The sequence below is a fragment of the Euprymna scolopes genome, chromosome 29 (genome assembly GCF_053919585.1).
Source record: "Euprymna scolopes isolate OS-2025 chromosome 29, ASM5391958v1, whole genome shotgun sequence".
Lineage (NCBI taxonomy): Eukaryota > Metazoa > Mollusca > Cephalopoda > Sepiida > Sepiolidae > Euprymna > Euprymna scolopes.
The window spans coordinates 59766318-59786890 of record NC_136510.1 but is presented as its reverse complement, the minus strand read 5'-3'; the positions used below and the strand labels follow the sequence as shown (position 1 = coordinate 59786890).

The 20573-nt window shown below is 35.8% G+C and overlaps 1 protein-coding gene across 1 annotated transcript in view; it reads left to right on the top strand.

The window, feature by feature from the left end:
* LOC145252327 (uncharacterized) overlaps positions 1-20573 on the top strand; it is a 332123-nt gene that overhangs the window by 145575 nt on the left and 165975 nt on the right. The window contains exon 2 of the mRNA XM_080111736.1: positions 18703-18850. Within this exon, the coding sequence (XP_079967862.1) occupies positions 18703-18850 (148 nt within the window). The remainder of the gene's footprint in view (positions 1-18702; positions 18851-20573) is intronic.

Below are 20573 nucleotides of genomic sequence, written 5' to 3'. Positions count from 1 at the left end.
TAAAGTTTAAAAAAGCAGTTGCCATTTTGGTAAGATTAGGATTGATTAATTTCACTTAGCTTAATTTCTTTGGCCATCTACAATTTGACGCGTCTGCCAGCGAGCGTAACTATGTTCTAAGTGAGAGGGTAGGTGGGGGGCTTCACTTCCTTTCCCGGATTTTGTATCTATTTATAGAGCGCACATGTGTATGATAATTTTACTTTTTTTTTTTTTAGGTTATAGTTCTGTCTTCTATAGTAGAAAGAAAGATAAATCCTCGCTCTGTTCGGTATTCTTGCCTAGACTATTCGTTTTTCGAGTCGAGTTCTAATCACAAACGGCTCGCATGGAAATAAGGAGTTAAAGACCATTTATACGCATATGTAATTAAAATGCATTAAATAAATAAATTTAGTTAAATTTAAACAAGTTAGTTAATTAATAATTTATAAATTTAAATAATTATAAATATTATAAATAATTTAGTTAAATTTAAATAAGTTAATTCTTAATTTAAATAAGTTAATTCTTAATATCAAGTCACTCTGTGACACGTTATCCTATTCCTACGCCAACATAAAAAAAAAGAAATTTTTTAACTATAGATTTAAAGGAAAAATATTAAACCATATTAACTCCTTCCAACAAACCTGTTGCAAATATAGCTACTTCCACTGCATGAACTTTTCCTCACCCCCTCCTCCCGTAACAATGAAATAGCAATGTCCCTTAATCACTTTGAGAGTGTAATTTTTCAGTAGATATATAACCTTTACAAACTAACCCAGTAACATTAACTACCCATGCGGGGTCGCAGAAATACCGGGATTAGGACCCAGGCAAACCCTCTCGGTGCTGATGGACCTGTAGATCTTCTCAGATCATCCGTCTAGGAGGAGGAAAACTCTGAAGCATAACCTAAGGGGAGGGAAGCCTGTCCAATCTTCCTAGAACTGGTGACTCAAACAAATTACCGGTCTGCAAACCTAAACTGCTTAAGGAGTAGATAGGCACTGTCTATTGCCCGGCTTCTATACTCCTTCTTTGCCTATTAGCCAGGCATAGAGGTTAAATCACAGGAGTTCGACAGAAACACTCAGTGGTCGATCTTGTTTTCTAACTAGGGCAATGAACACCATTTCCCCCACTTCCGACACATCCCATCTTGGGAGTGCCTGAATGACATAATGCCAATGCAAGTGGATTGGGTTGACCATCGTTTTATGAATTGAGGGTACCGGATTGACAGTTCCTGGCTGCTGTTCCCAACTGGTAGTGCATGAGCCCTAACTCTTTGGTAACGCCTCGAGCGGCTGCTCCATCCACAGTTGAATAATATCGGAATGTTTATAGTACCATATCGTGCATGGAAAGGGACCCTGCGCTCATCCCCTAAGGCCACAATCCTAGTAGATGGAGGGTCAACTGATGGTGTACTTGTGTTGCATGTCTGGTATTCTGCATAACCACTTGTTCAGCACCCCTTAGCTAAACTGAAACTCTTAAAAAAATGACAGTACAATCTAAAATTACGCTTAAATCAGGACAAAACTCAAACAAAACGAAATTGCCACCTCCCTTGAGGCTTGCATTTACGAACACCCATGGGCTTAGAACTAGTTTAAATGATGTTGAAGCATTTCTCCTAACAAAACCCCCAGATATCTTAGCACTAAGTGAGACTAACCTACACTCCTCCATCTCCTCTAGCTACCCAGATATCTCCCACTCTGCCATTAGGACTCCGACAGACATATGCACAGGCTTGGAGTCTATATTCAAAACACCCTCCCCTTGACGAAACTAGGATTGGACGATCAAGCCTTTATGTGCTTTAGACTTAACATGCAACATAACATTAGTTACTTTTATTTTCTCTACCGCTCTCCCTCAACCCAGGACTGTACCCTAATAAACAAAGTCTCTGACAGCATAGATACAGCACTCTCCCTCAACAATAGTGCACAAGTGCATGTATTTGGTGATTGCAATGGATTTTCTACTTACACAGACGCAGCTGGTAGCACAACACATAGCTTCTCTATAACTCATTCCCTATCACAGATGGTTATGTTTCCAACCCGTTTCCCAGACCAGCAAGAAAAACACGCATCACTTCTAGATCTGTTTCTGACAATAGTTCCCGATGATTGTATTACGAATGCCAACAGCCCACTTGGGAATGCTGATCATGCAGTGATAATGGTTGAAATCGCCCTAAAATCTAAAGCCAAAACTGAAGAGCCATTGCTCAAAACAACGAGATATTATAAAAAGGCTGACTGGGAAGCCATAAGGAATCTCATCAGAGACGCCCCATGGTGAAATATCTTTTCACTTCCTGCTGAACAGTGTGCAAATGAGACCACTGAATGGTTCAAAACGGCAATTGGGGCACATGTTCCCATGTGAAAATTTTATAGCAAGCTCCACTCTCTCTAATGATTTACTTCTACTTGTGCAGCTGCCATTGTACAAAGGCAGCATGCGTACCACAGATTTAACCGACATAAGTCCAGTTCAAACAGACTGAAGTATATAGAAGCCAGAAGTAACTGTAAGAAAGAATTAGAGACAGCTAAGAGAGAATTTACTGAAACCACTAAAAAACGCATCAAAGCACAGAAATTAGGAATCTGTGACTTCTGGAAAATCTAATAATGGGCAATCAACAATTCCCTCACTATCCAACAATCATGAGGTTGTTTGCTCAGCAACCAAGAAGGCTAACGTGCTTACCAGTCGATTTGCCTCCAACTCCACACTGGATCCTGCTAACCACCCCTTCCCTGACGTTCCTTTGCAGACAGATGCCACACTAGACGATATGAAAACCACCCTTGCTCAGGTGCATGCTATCATAAAAAACCTTGACACTTCAAAAGCATTTGGATCTGACCTCATCCCGACTGTGCTATTAAAAAAGTGCTCCGCTGAAGTAGCTCCAGTTCTCTCCAAACTTTACAACAAATGCCTTAATGAAGCTTGCTTTCCTGACTGCTGGAAAACTGCTTCTGTGGAACCAGTTTTCAAGAATTCTGGCAAAAGAAATGACCCAGTAAATTATCGCCCCATTAGCCTCTTTCCACTTTTCGCAAAAATATTTGAGACCATAATTAACCAAGCTCTAGTCCATCACCTTACAGATGCTAAACTTCTGACCAACCGACAATATGGATTTAGGCAAGCCCGTTCCACAGCAGACATCCTAATTGTAATCTCTGAACATATATACCATTCACTGGACAAAGGAGGGGCGGGTAGAGCAGTAGCTCTAGATATATCTAAGGCTTTTGAAAGGGTATGGCATGAAGGTCTTCTCAGGAAAATCAGATCATACGGTATCACTGGAAGAATACTCAACATAATTAAATCCTTCTTAGAGAAGAGAAAAATCCAGGTTGTCCTCAATAGTCGTACATCTAAACAATATGATATAAATGCAGGAGTGCCTCAAGGGTCTATTATTGGACCTCTGTTATTCCTAATATTCATAAATGACCTCCCTGATAAAATTATCTGTGAGATGGGTATATATGCTGATGACATTACGCTCTATAATAGACATGACAGGAAAACAAATGAACACATATCTAAAGAAATGGCAGAAACACTAAAGGATGACCTCCGATCTGTAGTGGAATGGGGACAAAAATGGACGGTCATATTCAATGCTGCCAAGACAAAACTTGTTTCCTTAAATAATTACAAGAAGCCTTCTCTACCACGAATAGCAATGGCCAATGACACTTTATCTGAAAGTACATCTTTTAAACTCCTGTGTCTAACGTTCACAGGAAACATGAGTTGGAACAATTACATTGAGAGCATTGCCATGACCGCTGTGAAGAAGGTAGGCTCTCTCTACCTTGCTAGAAAGCTACTATCGCCTGAAAGTATCCACCATTCGCCCATGTATGGAGTATTGTTGTCATATTTGGGCTGGTGTATCTGCTACTAGTCTTTCGCTCCTAGACAAGGTTCAAAAGAGAGTGGCCAACCTGATAGGTCCTGAACTGTCATCTAAGCTTAAGCCTCTGTCCCACCGACGAAATGTTGCATCCCTCTGCCAGTTCTACAAGAACTTTAACAGTGAATGCTCTGATGAACTGCAAGCACTTGTACCCCCTCAACGTAAATACCCCAACAAAACCGACAAGCAGCTAAATCGCACCCCTTCACAGTAGAAACCCCTAGATGTAAGAGAGCCTTCTACTCCAGTAGTTTTTTCCCCAGGACTGCTAGACTTTGGAATTCCTTTCCGGGTTCCTGCTTCTCCAACTGTACTGACATGCAGAAGTTCAAGTGTAACGTGAACCGATACCTTGCTACCCAACTCCCCACATAGTACCCCTGGAGCTTATGTCCCTGATAGTAGCCCCCTACATCAAAGTGGCAATGTGTCTTGTTTGAAAAAAAAAAAAAAGTGAAAATGTAATAAAAAAAAATCTTTTCATTTTCCACTCATTACTCCCAATAATTTTATATTCCACTATTTTCCCTCTACTCGGCCTTGTAGTATTTTCTTTCAGAAATTTCATCATGATTTCATTCATCTTATTTAAAGAAATTGTCATTAAGGGACATGGATGCATCCTGTAAAATGCTCCTGTAGAATACTCCATCAATACACATTGACCCTCTTTACCCAAAAATTTGGCAGGGCCACGCCATTATAATTTTGTCTTCTATAGTAAATGTTGTCCCCTGTCACCACATCCCTGTTTTAAATTTAGAGTGCTCCCTAAATTTTTTCACTTGATTCACCCTACATGATCCTTTTTCTCCCAGAATGTAAGACATTTAAATTTATTCTAACCATATCATTGGTTGTTGAAGCATCTAATGTGGGTAATGGTCTATCGAAACTCACAGCATATTTATGTTGGAACCAAAAACAAGCTCATTTGGGCTATGTCCAGAATGATTCTGAAGAGCATTTGGGCACTAACAGCCGAATCCAAAGCTATTTTTGGCTCACATTTCTTATCTTACAATGTTTTTCCTTTGCTTCAGCCAATATTAGATTGTAATGTTCCACAGTGCCATTACTGAATGGACTTAGTGCAGGTTTTCAATTTTTCATTCATTCCTTCATAACCACCGTTATTAAATTCTACCTCAATATCACCCAAGAAGTTTTTGGGAGCTCCAAAATATTCTATCCACATTAAAAATATATTGCGAATAATTTCTTTACTTTTCTTGGTTGTTGTTTAAATTTAAGAAAAAGGAAAACAAAAGTCTCACCGCATGTGTGCATTGAGCGGGTTCGGGTGAGAAAGAGAGAGATCAAAGATGGCCTCCTTAGTTTTATGAACTGTAGTTTCGTAAAGTCTTAAACAATTTATCTTACTGAAATGCATCAAATTTATAGAAATTTTGTTCAAATGAAAAAGAAATAAATTTGAAAACTTAAGAAAACCGAGTAATGCTGATAATTTTTATTATTAAATGAAACAAAATGAATAATTTGCTAGATTCCCACATTAATTCCTATTTTACTCACATCAATTCTTTAGAGTGAAATGATTTTGGTACTTCTTCCAAACAAATTATCTCTACTTAAACGCTGTTTGTAATAATAATAAAAATGATATCTTAAAAAGAGTAAACTATAGCGGGTTTGGCACTTCTGTATGACACAGGCCGAGATACATAATTGTCAGACTATGATTATTTTTTGAAGCCAAATGTTTAAGAAAAAAAGGCCAAATTCAAAAAAGAAGCCACACGTTTTACGGTAAACAGGCAATTGGTGTTTCTATATTATCGGAGCGAACGAAATATTGAATTTCACATGAAACAAATAATACCTACGTAATTGTCCTGGCGAAACTACTAACATATCCAAAAATTACTAAAAACGAGGTGGTAGAAAATAAATTAATAAAAAAGAAATTTGTTAAATTGGTGTTGAAATGCAACAAAATAACATTTACTTGTGCATTTAACAACCCGTGCGGAAATAATAACGTTAATATTAAAAAAACCTATTATTTAACATGGAGAGGGGAGGTTGTTTTGTAACTATTTCTGTACTTTCACTTTACAATTTAATAAAAATGATATTGTAAAACTTGAATTTAACTTGTAAATACTAGTACGGGTCGTTAAATGCAAAAGCACCAAACAACATGTATTTTATCAAAATAAAATTGTACAAACATTTATTGTATCAAAATTTGATGCATTTATGCATTATATGGGCCATTTTGTTTTGTTGCGTTTCATTGTACGACAGATAGGGGGCGCAATTTTTCAACCTAATTCAACAATTGAGGCACTTATGTATTGCAAGGGCGAGGCCATTTTGTTTTGTTGGGTTTCATTGAACAACCGATATGGGGCGCAACTTTTCAACCTTATTCAACAGTGAAAATAATTAAAACTATATCTTGTTATAGTTTTACTTTAATTCAAACAATTTTTTTATTAAAATTCTCTTTTTTTTTGTGCCGAGTTTTTTCTGTTAAATTGTTAGAAAAAAGTCCAATGATGCTTCAATTCAAAAAATGTTTTAAAATTGTTTGAAAAAATATAATGTTACTTTAATTTTTATTAATTATTATTATTGGCCGTGCCTACTTAAACAACACTGGCGTTGGCTTTTTATAATCCTTGAACGAACTTAGCTTCGCCGTAGACTAAGTCATGCTCATCACACTTCTCCCTTAATCTCAAGATCATGCAAATGGCAATGTTGAGCAGGCCGCTTTTTCCTAGTACTTCGCATTAATACTACAAATTGAAGAACTTCCTGAGTGACGCTTTCGTCTGTCGCATCATTGCAATCCTGCTCTAGATCATTGGGTGTATTACTGTCTGAGGAGCTTTTCTCATGTGGTTGTTTGTATAGTAGTGGGAGTTTGTCATCTGAAGAGGTAGCATTATGACGGATGGAGCAATCATTTTTGCAAGCTGGATCCACATCTTTTATATGATATTCCATTAACTGACACTGAGTATTGGCTATTGGTTTAGGTCACTGTATCCGTGATGAACTGTATAGTACATCTCCCTCTTTGTATGGACTAGCAACTGCATTGTCGGGCACCACGATTTCATTGATACCCTTGACACAGATCCTAAAGGTGTATATTATATTCGTAGCTGTCATCGTTAGGCGTAACGTTGTGCCAGTACACTGTCTCCAAGATCGTGCATCGTGTTCTTGCTCAATGTGCTTTATTATGCGATGGGACCCCTTGATTATTCCGTTGCCCGATGGTATCTTTCCACAAAATCTCTTTCCACAAAACACCACACTATTGTCTGTAAATAACTTAATTGGCAGCCTCCTTTCACAGAACACAATTTCCAACTGTTTGATGACGCTAGCAGTCTTGTCGGTGAAACTGCTTTCAAATATCAAAACGGCTAGGGCCACAGTCTATCAATGTCAAGTACAGTTGAGTGCCAAAATGGGTTATATCCATTGCAAATCTGCTCAAATTTTCTATAATATCAAGCCTACCTGGTTTCTAATGCACTTGGGTTGGATCTATGGATTGACATTCTTTGCAATCTCCAACCATAAGTTTCAGTTATTACTGGGTTGATTACCTTTACAAAGTACAACATCCTCTTCACACCTGGATGTCCGGTAGACTTATGGATTGCCTGTACTTGAGAAACGTTATATTTTGTGACTATAGCACACACAGGTTATCTGAGTTATGTCATTTTACGGATTTCATTTAACCATCACTGAGGTATCTTTGTAAGTTGGTCAGCTCGGTTATCGTTTGACTTAACGAGCTCCACATCAATTTTCAGTGCATATTCCAAGAACGTGAAAAGGCGACACCAAATTAATATTTCAGAGACTGCTTTGGTGTGCACTTTCGTCTGTCTGAACACTGTCAATTATCCACCACTATACACATGCAGAGTCCGCTCACAAATAAATAGTGTTGGCTTTCCACTGCATTGCAAAGTTGACACCTTGCAGCAGGACATCAAGCTCAGTCAAGTTTATATGCTTGTCGTTATGCATCGCTCATAGCCAGCTTGCATTTTCTGTCATGGAACCATTGCTTTCCAGAAACACACTGATGACACCAGAACTAGCGCTTACCCACTCTGTAACATAGATACATCAATGACCTCCAATGGATCATCCTGAGCTACTCTCAAACAAATTTCTTCAGTCATCTGTGCTAGAAAAGGACTGGCACTTCGTCATTCCATCCAGTTGTCACAATATTTGTCCTTTGTTTTACAAATACCATGGCGACACGTAACCAACGACATACCAGGACCTGTCCATTTCCTGCACACTGAAAAAATATATATCAATGAGTAAGTCTACCGAGGATTACCGTGTGATCACTTCCACACTGCTATAACGGTTTTCCTTGCTCCTCCTGGATACATAATTCCAACATGCATGAGTCCAGTTTCAGCTGTTCTAGGGTTTTGCTTGCCAGACCAAACATCTCCAAATTTTCCTTGACATGGGTGGCAGAACCTACACTCTCATTCACAAAAATGTCAATATATATAGATGTAGCCACGTTTATGATCTTTTCTTGGCTGAAAACGCCATTAACAATGTCTCCCCATTATTAAAGAGGTGACATTGAGCCCAAATCCGAGGCGAGTAAGCCAATGTTATTGTCCCTTGATTTCCACTGTTTGGAATGGCCAAAAAGATTTATCGATAAGTATTTGTAAATAGGCTGTGCATAGGTCTAGCACTGCAATGTTTGACCCTTGCTATCACCATTCCTTTCATTTTTGCAAGCAGATATCCACATTAGTCGTATGCATGCCCACCTACTCTTTTAGCTTCTGATTATGCATAACGGGCTGAACCTTCTCTTTGTTTATCTGCACAACAGCCATGAGGGGAATTAGGCCCTTTAGGGGACCGAATTCATCCTCCAGATATGGCAGTAGCCAGAGATTATTGATCCACATTTGAAGTTAACGATCATATTCCTCACTAATTCGTGCTGGGGCTGGATATTCGGCAAGTCTATTTTTCAATGTAATTGGAGGTTGGTCACCAGCCCATTTCCAAGATATAGTCCACTTTCGAGTGTTCTTTTTATACTCTGCAGTGAAATCAGGCTCGATAATGGTGATAGCAGCATAATTTGGTTTGTTGAATCGTGAACTCACCAGCACAAAATACAGTTACTTTTACATCCAGCCCAAGCAACAAATCATATCCAAGTGTCCATCCACAACTAAAACTTCTATGTTAATACTAATCTTTGCACCAATCATAACTTGCACCATTCCCATTCCATAGCAATTAAGTGTGCTTCTATCTATTGTGAGCACAGTGGTCACTTTTTTTTGTCCATTCCTTAGAACATCAGAAGCGTATGTGGTATTCTATTTATGCAAACAGTTACAACTGGCACTGCACCATTTACAAGAGTTCGTGGAATTAGATTGGTGCTAAATTTTCGCCCCCTGCTCATTTCCCAGGCAAAATCAAGTAATGTACCCATGCCACTGACATCAATAACACGTGATATTTCTTTTGGGCTTGAGACCAACACGTCTGACTGTCTCACTATTCAGTAGACAATCGCTTACCCTATGATTGGGTCCATTACATTTATAACACCGTGGGGGAGGTATCCATCGCCTTAGATGTGCTTTGTGCCAACCGTGCAGCAACTGTAGCCTACTCTGTAACTCCAGTGCAGATCTTTAAAATGAAGCATGTGACAGCACATGTGACAGCACATGTGATCTAGGTTTTCCATCTGAGAAGATGCGTGCAATAGTTCTTCTGCATGTTCAAGTAATCCAGCAATTAATAAACATTGCACTGATCTGATATACCACCAAACAAGATTGTAAGCCTGTGTAGTTCTGCCAAAAATCCGTCAACCATTTAACCTGGTTGAAGGCACTATGCTGCGAACTATTTCCATGCAGTGTAGGGATCCAAGGCAAAGGTTGTGTACAGAATTTTCTTTACACAATTAAAATCTGCACGTTTTTCTTCACTTCATTGCTGGTACACAGCAAACGTACCGCTTGACAAGCACATCAGGATGACGCACTCAATACGCTTCACTCTGCTCAGTTGACATATCAGCTCAGTTTTCTCCAATCATTCCACTATTGACTGTCCAGAGTAACTGCCACCAAACACTGGTATAAGCTGGGTTGAAGGCCATAATAGTTGAAATAGTTGCTGGCTTCATGAGGGAAGAGAGAAATAAAATTGTTATCACACACGTCAGTATAACTGTGACAACTGTCAAGTTAACTGGACAATAAACATAAACTGAACACCTCCATTTACACGATTCAACACAGAAAATACCGTTGATAGGACTCGACACAGTAGCAAACACTTCCATCGGCATGAACCGGGTGATCCCAAACAATTCCGTCAACACAATCTGGTGCAATCCTGAACAGTTTCATTGACACGACCGGATATGATCTTGAACAATTTTGTTGATACGATCCCAAACATAATCCAGAACATACTCTGTTAGCAGTTTTTTTAAGGTCTCCAACATCTGTATGATCAGCATCTCGGTGGCTGCCTCTGGTGCACACCCTGGTTTTGTCTGTCAGTGTTTCCGATATCAAGTAGTACATGCATAGCAAATCAGTGTGTATGCATAATTTCCTGACTTTCCACTGAAGTGCCAGGTTGATGCCTTTTATCATCACATCAAGTTCTGCCAGGTTGATATGAGTAGTACCATTTATTGGTCACAATTGCAGCCCCATTCTTCTCCAAAAGTACACTGATCCCCAGAGAGCTCGCATCAACCCACACATTCAGTTCATCTCTCTGCACACACCAGTCACCCTTGGCAGGGTCATCCTGCTTTACCCTTGCAACGGTCTCCCTCACCATGCAAACCAACAGATCGTCTGCTGTTTCATCATCCAAACCTTTGGTGACTGCGCTTGCCCTCCTCTTTATGGTGCCTGTTGCTACACCAGTCCATTCACACACTGGTAAGTGCCCCACAAGTTTTCCACGCAGTGAGAATACTGCTCGCCTTGTGAAGACATCGAGCACTTCAGGAACTGCAGTTCTGCACCTCCACTTCACAGTCCCTTGCTCCTGTCGAACGTTCAGCCCCAAGACATAGGCGCCATCCTCCAAACGTTCTGGGTCCTTACAAATAAAACCAAACTGGGCCAGTTTGGACCTTATGCGTGATGATGACACAATATCTTCATTCACATGTGTCATCAAGGTATACCGATGTCCCGTCTTTTATTGTTTTTTCCTATAACAACACAGCATTGACGATGGTCTTCATTATTTGGCTAATTTGGTAAGGCAGTACCTCCTACCGGCAAACACCACCATCTGAAATGGCAACATCCTCTTACTGATCTGGATCTGCAGGTATGCTTTTCTTAGATCAAGCAGGAACACATTTGAACCCAGCTGGCGCCACTCTTGTAGCTTGCTGACATAAGCATCTGCCGTGAATGCATTAACATGCATGTTTGGTTCGTGGTAGTCCATCACTGGCCTCACCTTTGTTTTGTTGTGCTGAGCAACCACCATCAGCAGGATCGGGCTTTGGGAGGTCCAAGTTTCTCGTAGGAGTAGGGAATTAACCAATCATCATTGATCCATTCACAGAGTTCCTCTTCATATGCAGGCCTCATTTGTTCGTGCACATGGTACTTGGTCACTCCATTTCACAGCTACCAGCGGCTCAATGTTAGCTGAGTTTCTAGTTCTTGGGCTAGTTTCCAGTTCACACTGCAACATGTCCGCATCTCTCCACTGATAATGGTCACTCTGACATTCTTCTTCTTCCAAGTGTGGGAGAGGTCTGTACACACTATGGGGTGGGAACACTCGGAATCAAGGAGTGCTGAGCACAATGTCTCATTGATTGACCTGAATGGCTGGAAGCACCTCGTCTAATTTCTGCTTGGGGAAGAGATTGATGCTGGCACCTTGTCCCCGATCCCGTTTCCTGCGCAATCCTGGGTCATATGACGAGTCTCATTACACCAGTAGCAGTGAACAGTTGTTAGTCACCGTCGGCAGTTCCTTGCAATGTGGCCCTGGCCATTGCACCTATAACACACGACTTACCACACGGGCTGGGCCCCTGAGATGGTCTATCATTGTTCAGTGTAGACTGTGCAGCAGTGACTACCGGTTCTCCCATCTCATGGGTATTCTTACACGGTCCTGGCCCAGTCTACCAGGTCATTAAGGGACAATGAAGCTATACTTGAGCTAGCTCACAGGAGGTTGCTTTGTTCCGGTTGTGACCCCTGCCAGAAATTTGCATGCCAAGGCCCGTTTAGTCAGCCCATCAAACAAAACTCTCAACTTCATCAGCTTGGCCAGATACATGTCGACAGTTTCGCCTGGACATAAGGTTCTTACCTCAAATTGCTCTCAAATAGTGGCGGGGTTGATAGCAAACGCCTTGTATAATGCTGCCTTGATCCTCTCATAATCCTGCTTTTCCTCAGGACTAAGCTGTTGATACATTGTGAAAGTTCCACCTGACAGACGTAGAAGAATCACGTGTTCAATGCTGTTCACGTCAGACATCTTTTCCATCTTTTCCACCCAGTCAAGTACCGGGGTCGAGTCATCGAATTCTGGTATTAATTTTAAGTTGAACATGTCCCCCATTATGCCAAAATAGTTTGCAGTTAAATGGGCTGGCATTTTGGGGAAAAAACCCACAAAATTCGTCACTGTATTTTCTCCCCCTTACAATTTTCTCTCTCAACTTCTGGCATGCGTCTGTCACTCTCACCTCTGCCAACAGGTTTTTTATTAAAAAAAACTGACTGCATTTCAGTTGCATATGTGTGCAGTGGGCGGTGTGATCTCATGCGATTCCACAGGACAACATCTTATAAAGCCATGGCCGCCATCTTTAATCTGTCTCTCCCTCATATCCCACCTGAAGGTAAGTCATACAGCCACACAAAGCACACACATGGGGGTGTTTACTTCTTTGACTATTACTTTCAACTCCACAGTCACTTTATTGTATTTTCTGGAATTTCCTATAATATTACCAGCAACGAATGCGTCTTATTTTCCAGTGAACTATCCACTATTGTATCGCCAATGATTTTAGCATGTTTTGTAGGATCTGCTAAAACTATTGTTTTTTGTTTTTTTTTGTTTCGTAATAATAAAGAGATTTAATTATTTAGTAATATTTTTCCTAACGAAAATCCCTACACGACTATGACATTAACAATATAGTTATTTATTTCACATTTCGCTAATGTAATGTCTTTCGTTTTTGTTCTAAATCTTGTGAAACAGGGAGGGAAGAGTATAATTCGTAAATTGAAGGTTTGCATACCTTAGCCCAATGTCATTTTCATTTTTTTTTTTAAATGTTTTGCATTCTGTGTTACGGACATAATAGCCGCAAATGGTGTGGCTTTCTACAAAAGAAACAAACACTGAAGGGTTGCATATTTTTCTGAATAGAAGCTACATTGTAATCTTCCGGAGGACTTGTAGTAGTAGCCATTGTATTAATACTGTTCTGTTATATATATATATGTTATATATGTATGTTATATATATAATGTTATATATATATCATTCAACCACGAAATTGAATGAATCGAGACACATTCAAACCCCCACCACTAATTCCGTTCGCAACCAAATTTCAAACAGGTTATATAGTTGGATAGAACATCTCATTAGCTACATTTTGAAAAAAGAATTTCGAAAATTGGTTCAGTAGAAAAAAAGTTACAACAAAATATGTGGGTTCACAAACAGGAGAGTAAGTACATACATAAGTGACTAACGCTTTTTTTTTATTTTGCATAAATTTTTTTTTGTATATAAATATTTTTTACTGCGATTTTGCCAATATGACATGTTAGCGTAACGGTTAGAGTACCGGGGGTTGGTGGAAAGATTTTAGGTTCAATCTCGTGTATCGGTTTTTTTTATAATTAAAAAACCGAACTTTTTTTTAATAACTAATTTTTTTTAACTCTCCTTATGAAATAGACATGCGGTTTTCTTTTCCTAGATGATTTAGATTTTCAATGCAGCACAGTACGGTTTGGGATCTTACCGTACTATTCTCCAATGCTTTAATAGCTGCATGAGTGCATGACTATCTGAAAGGATAGCTATTTCCTGTTACTGAACCTCTTCCATGATCAGAACCTCAGATTCAAAAGCCTTAAACATGCACTATCTCTCCTTCTTCTTCGGTTTTTGTCGTGATGTTTACCGAATGTTAGAGCTGACTTGTCAGACTTAGGTCTGAGATCCTGCTCTTCGGTGAAGGCAGGGGTGGTGTTTGGTACCGCATCCAATGGTGCCAGCTCATGACTGGTGTTTGGTGTTGTATCCTATGATACCTGTATGGTGAAGACTTCTGCCTGGAAGACCGTCCTCAGTTTACCAAGATAATAAGATTTTTAACAGGTGAGGTGGTTTGAGTATTCTATATAAACACTCGCACCAATCCTATCATTCATTTTAGATCCATCAGTATAGCATTTGATTACGTTGCTTTCCAGCTCTTTTTCGTAATCTCTTGCGCCTGTTCTGTCATAAACCATACATGTGAAATGCTTTTCAAATGATCTGGTTTTAGTCATAAGGTCACCCGGCACATGCAAGAGCGGTAGTTCCTTCCTAGCCTCATTACACAAATCGACGTGACTCTTTGTTTTTCCAGTAGTCCCAACAGATCTTGATCACCACAGACCCATGAGATCTATTCTATAGGATCCCCGTATCGCTTCTGCCTTCAGGAATTCTTTTATTGGAGGGATATTCAACAGCATCTTCGATGCTCCAGTAGGTGTGCTCGGATATGCTGAAGAAGTTATTAAACAAGCAAGTCTTTGTACCTTCTGGAGTTTCTTCCTCAAGTACAGTTTCTCTGTCCCACGGATCCAGGAAACACATGCATACGACAAAATGGGACATACCATAGCAATGTATATCCACCTCATTACATGCGGGTTAACTGCCCAGGTTTTCCTCACAATTTGTTGGCATTGCATAAGGGCTGCAGTTGCCTTGGAGGAAATCTTTTCTATGTGGCTTTTCCTGGTTAGCTTACTGTCCAGGATTACCCCTAACAGCTTTGCCTCCTGCGAAAGTTTCAATTTCTGTCCACTCAGAAAAAGGTCACAAAGTTGGCAATTCCTTTTATATGTAAACAAGACCATTTCTGTTTTACGGCTACTGAATTCTAATTCATTTCGATTAGACCATTTATTAGGAATATTTAATGCCATTTTGGCAATGCGTCTGACCAATGATGCTTTTGAACCCGCGACCAGCACTGCGATGTCATCAGTATCAGCCTGGGCATAAATATTCCTATTTTTAAACTCCTTTAAAAGAGGATTCAGCATACAGTTCCATAGTAAAGGTGATAAAATCCCACTTTGGGGGTTTCATTTAACTACTTCCCTTTTAACAGTTGCACTCAGTAGTTCTACTTGAACTGTTCTGTGCCTCACCATATACTCAATCCATCGGATGAGTACTGGTGGAACATTGAGTTCTCGTAGCGACTTGAACATACTACTGAAGAGTATGTTGTCAAAAGCTCTAACGATATCTAAAAAGACACCGAGTGCCATCTTCTTTTTTGTTAGTTTACGCTCTATACAGATCACGAATTCATGAACCGCAGTCTCGGTAGAGACCCTGGCTCGGAACTACTGTGATTGAATGATAAATATTGCATAAATGTGTGTTTGAGAGCTAATTTTTTTGACAATCATTAATAAATATTATAAATTTATATATTAATACAATAGCAATGCCTGGAAAAATCATGGATTATATGAAAAAATGCGCGCATGAAAAGTAATATTCTTAAGATTTTATTAAACCTGGACTTTACTTAAAGGACAAGAAATTCAACCTGGAAAAGTAAAGAACAAGATATTCTAGTAAAGTAAAAAATAAGAATTTTTTAGACTTAAAATATTGCAGCTAAAAATAAAATTTGAATATTGATAAATATTTTATTTATTATTTGCATATGTTGTTGTTTATTGTTGAGTTAGAAAGGGTGTCCGTCGCTGGATTGAACTTATTTCCCCCCCCCATTATTTGCATATATTTATGTAGTGAAAATTGTTTGAATAAAATTAATTCATTAGTTAGTTAGTTAGTAGATGGAATTAATAATTTTATAATTTACATAAAAATGAATTAAATGATCCTAATTATGATATAAAAAAATTATTAATTTTTAGCTGCAATATTTTAAGTCTAAAAAACTCTTATTTTTTACTTTACTAGAATATCTTGTTCTTTACTTTTCCAGGTTGAATTTCTTGTCCTTTACTTTTCCAGGTTTAATAAAATCTTAAGAATTCTCTTTTCATGCGCGCATTTTTCCATATAATATATATATGTTATATATAATGTTATATATATATAATGTTATATATATAATGTTATATATGTATGTTATATATATATATGTTATATATGTATGTTATATATAATATATATATAATGTTATATATATAATGTTATATATAATGTTATATATATAATGTTATATATATAATGTTATATATAATGTTATATATATGATATATATATAATGTTATATTTATGTTATATACATAATGTTATATATATAATGTTATATATAATGTTATATATATGATATATATATAATGTTATATTTATGTTATATACATAATGTTATATATATATATATATGTAATGTTATATATATATAATGTTATATATATGTTATATATAATGTTATATATATAATGTTATGTATATAATGTTATATATATGCTATATATATAATGTTATATATATAATGTTATATATATGTTATATATATAATGTTATATATATAATGTTATATATATAATGTTATATATATAATGTTATATATAATGTTATATATATAATGTTATATATATATGTTATATATAATGTTATATATATAATGTTATATATATATAATGTTATATATATAATGTTGTATATATAATGTTATATATATGTTATATATATAATGTTATATATATAATGGTTTATATATAATGTTATATATATATATGTTATATATATAATGTTATATATATAATGTTATATATATAATGTTATATATATAATGTTGTATATATAATGTTGTATATATAATGTTATATCTATGTTATATATATAATGTTATATATATAATGTTATATATATATGTTATATATATAATGTTATATATACATGTTATATATAATGTTATATATGTATGTTATATATAATGTGATATATATATGTTATATATATAATGTTATATATAAAATGTTATATATATATGTTATATATATAATGTTATATATAAAATGTTATATATATATGTTATATATAATGTTATATATATAATGTTATATATAAGTTGATATATATAATGTTATATATATATGTTATATATATGTTATATATATAATGTTATATATACATGTTATATATATAATGTTATATATGTATGTTATATATAATGTGATATATATATGTTATATATATAATGTTATATATAAAATGTTATATATATATGTTATATATAATGTTATATATAAAATGTTATATATAATGTTATATATATAATGTTATATATAATTTGATATATATAATGTTATATATATATGTTATATATATAATGTTATATATATAATGTTATATATAATGTTATATATACGTTATATATTTAATGTTATATATGTATGTTATATATAATGTGATATATATATGTTATATATAATGTTATATATAAAATGTTATATATATAATGTTATATATATATGTTATATATAATGTTATATATATAATGTTATATATATAATATTATGTATATAATGTTATATATATATAATGTTATATATATATGTTATATATATAATGTTATATATATAGTGTTATATATATATAATGTTATATATATAATGTTATATATATAATATAGCCACTGTATTACTACTATTCTCATAACATATGAAGTATTTTACCGATTGTTCTAGAGATTTAGTCGTAGCGTAGGTTTCTTGGAGAGTGAGTAAGGTTTTATCAAGTTAGAGTTGGTGAATAGAAAAGGAGTTGTTGATTAAAAATTGGGCTAGGCATTGTTAGTGCACACGGTTCTATTCCTTCGGAACTCTTCAGTGAATTTGAAGGCGTGTGTACGACAACGTCCATTTAAAAATAATCCGACTTGAATTGTATTTTAATTGTTCAGTTTCACAACGACGACTGTTTTCATAAATTCCAACCGAATCGTATTTTAATTCTTATTTAACAGTAACGACGTTTTCCTCGCAGCTTTATATTTTTGCCGAAATAGCTTGTGGTCTAATAAGGAAACAAAAGTAATAATAAATAACTGCTAGTATGAGCCCGACTACTTAGCACATCCCATAGTATTCATGCCAAGTACTTCTCTCCCTGTTCTCTCGCCTTTGGTCTTTTATAACGTCTTTTTAGGAGTACTAATTTATTGATATGCAAATTAATGTAGATCAAACTACAGAAAAATGAAACTAGACGAGAAAAAGAATGCATCTTGGTTTCCAATCTTACTGCATAATACTCCTTTTTTTTTCATACTAAAATAATTGAAGATTTATTTCTCATCAAAGCCAGTGCGGAGATAACTTGAAACTGATTCAAGGGACATAACTTTTGAAAAGTAAAACTTTGGAATGCAAGACGGAAACGCTAACAGTTTAAAGAATTTGTAATTATTTACTTTTCTACAGGTATCAATGGCCATTGTTCTGACAGCGACATTCAATTCAAAAGTTCAAGGTGTGCAAACCTCTTAAAGCCAGCAAAATTCAAATTAGAAGATGTAATGAAAAAAAATATACATGCATGGTCAAAATATGAACTCGATGCCATATGTCGGTGAGCATAACGTTTTTATTTTCTCAATTCTTATTATGTGTCAGAGTGGATAGTTTTTAGTGCTACTTATTTCTGCAAATTTCATATTCGTTGCTAGATTACATTTTTGATATAATATATCAAATTTTCTGAAGCTAACATTTATCACATAGTGAAACAGATTTCAAATGGCTAATACCGTTCACAGCTATACAATATAAAGGAACATTTCATCTGATTGACGCTGTCGACATCTCTACTTTTTAGCTACTTTAATCTATTCTGCATGTAACAAAATGTGCCACTAAATTTTACTGTTTAAAGCAAATGGTGAAACAACAAAACAGTGAATGATAACAAAGAATGTGTAGGATTGTGTTTGAGAAAATACATTTTAGTTACTACCAGCAGGGTGACTCGACGTTGCCCGGATTTGAATGTTTCACACTTCCAATATTTTTATTTGTATTTGAAATCGGTGAAATCGACCACTTTTCAATCAAATCGGTTGATTACCTGCTCTAATTGGGAACCCATCGCAGTGCACCCCCACACACGATACACAATATTATTGTAGCTCATTTGATCGAAATGAAACTTATCCAAATGCTGCAGGTAATGTAATCACAAAAACATTAGGAGGAGTTTCTGACATTTTCTTTTTTATAAATGACCAACAGGGTCGTGAATCTCACAATAATGTTGAACTAATTTGATTAAAATTAATGTAGTTTCAGAATATGGATATGGTTGGAGTGGGGTGAGAGGAGTCAAAATATAGGTCATCATTTTAAAACTGATATAATTGGAGGATATCAAGCTTATGGTGAATATCACATTTTTGGTTATTCATCATAGAAATTCGTTGTCAATAAAGTTCCACATATTATATGACCTTGATCTTATACCTTGATTTTGATAGTTTTTGTGAAGGTTAAAATCAATGTTTCTGCGGCATAACTTTAGGAATACAATATGGAGAAGTAAAGTCCGGATAAGAGTTTGGTTCATCCTTATGTCGTTAAATGGAAGCATACAGTCTCAGACTGATGTTCTTGTATTTTAATGTTACCATTATATGATTTGCAGTTTGTGAATATAAACTTCGCAGTGATAATTTACAGTACTTTTCTTGAGTATAGCCTAAATGGGATCACACTGAATACAATAATTTAAGGTTTGTAAGTGTATCTTCTATGATTTCTGACATTTACACACACACACACACACACACACACACACACACACACACACACACACACACAGAAAATACAACTTTTATAGATTTAAAACAGAATATACGACAAAATAAATCCTAGACAAATCCAGTTTCTTGAAATTAATATTTTTTAAATATATAATCATTAACTATGGTGATTTGTTAAAATCATACTACGAACTGTAAATAGTAGATTGTAAATATGCAAAAAATTTTCAAGAGAAATCACGCAATTATTAATGAATCAAATGAACCAATAAATTTACTAAACAATCGTAATTCATAAATTTTTAAACACTCAAAATATCTACATACATACACAGCAACAAACATTTAAATTTCATGAAAATACAATTTTAGTTTTATGTTGCGCATTTATAGTCTCAAATCGTGTTTAACATATGAATGTGGAAGAAAATATATGAAAGAATTTATTAGTAAATACTTTCATGTGTTTTTCGCATCATTTATTTGCCATAAAGTAAACTTACTATGCATGATATGCATAAGAAAAAACCTGTAAAA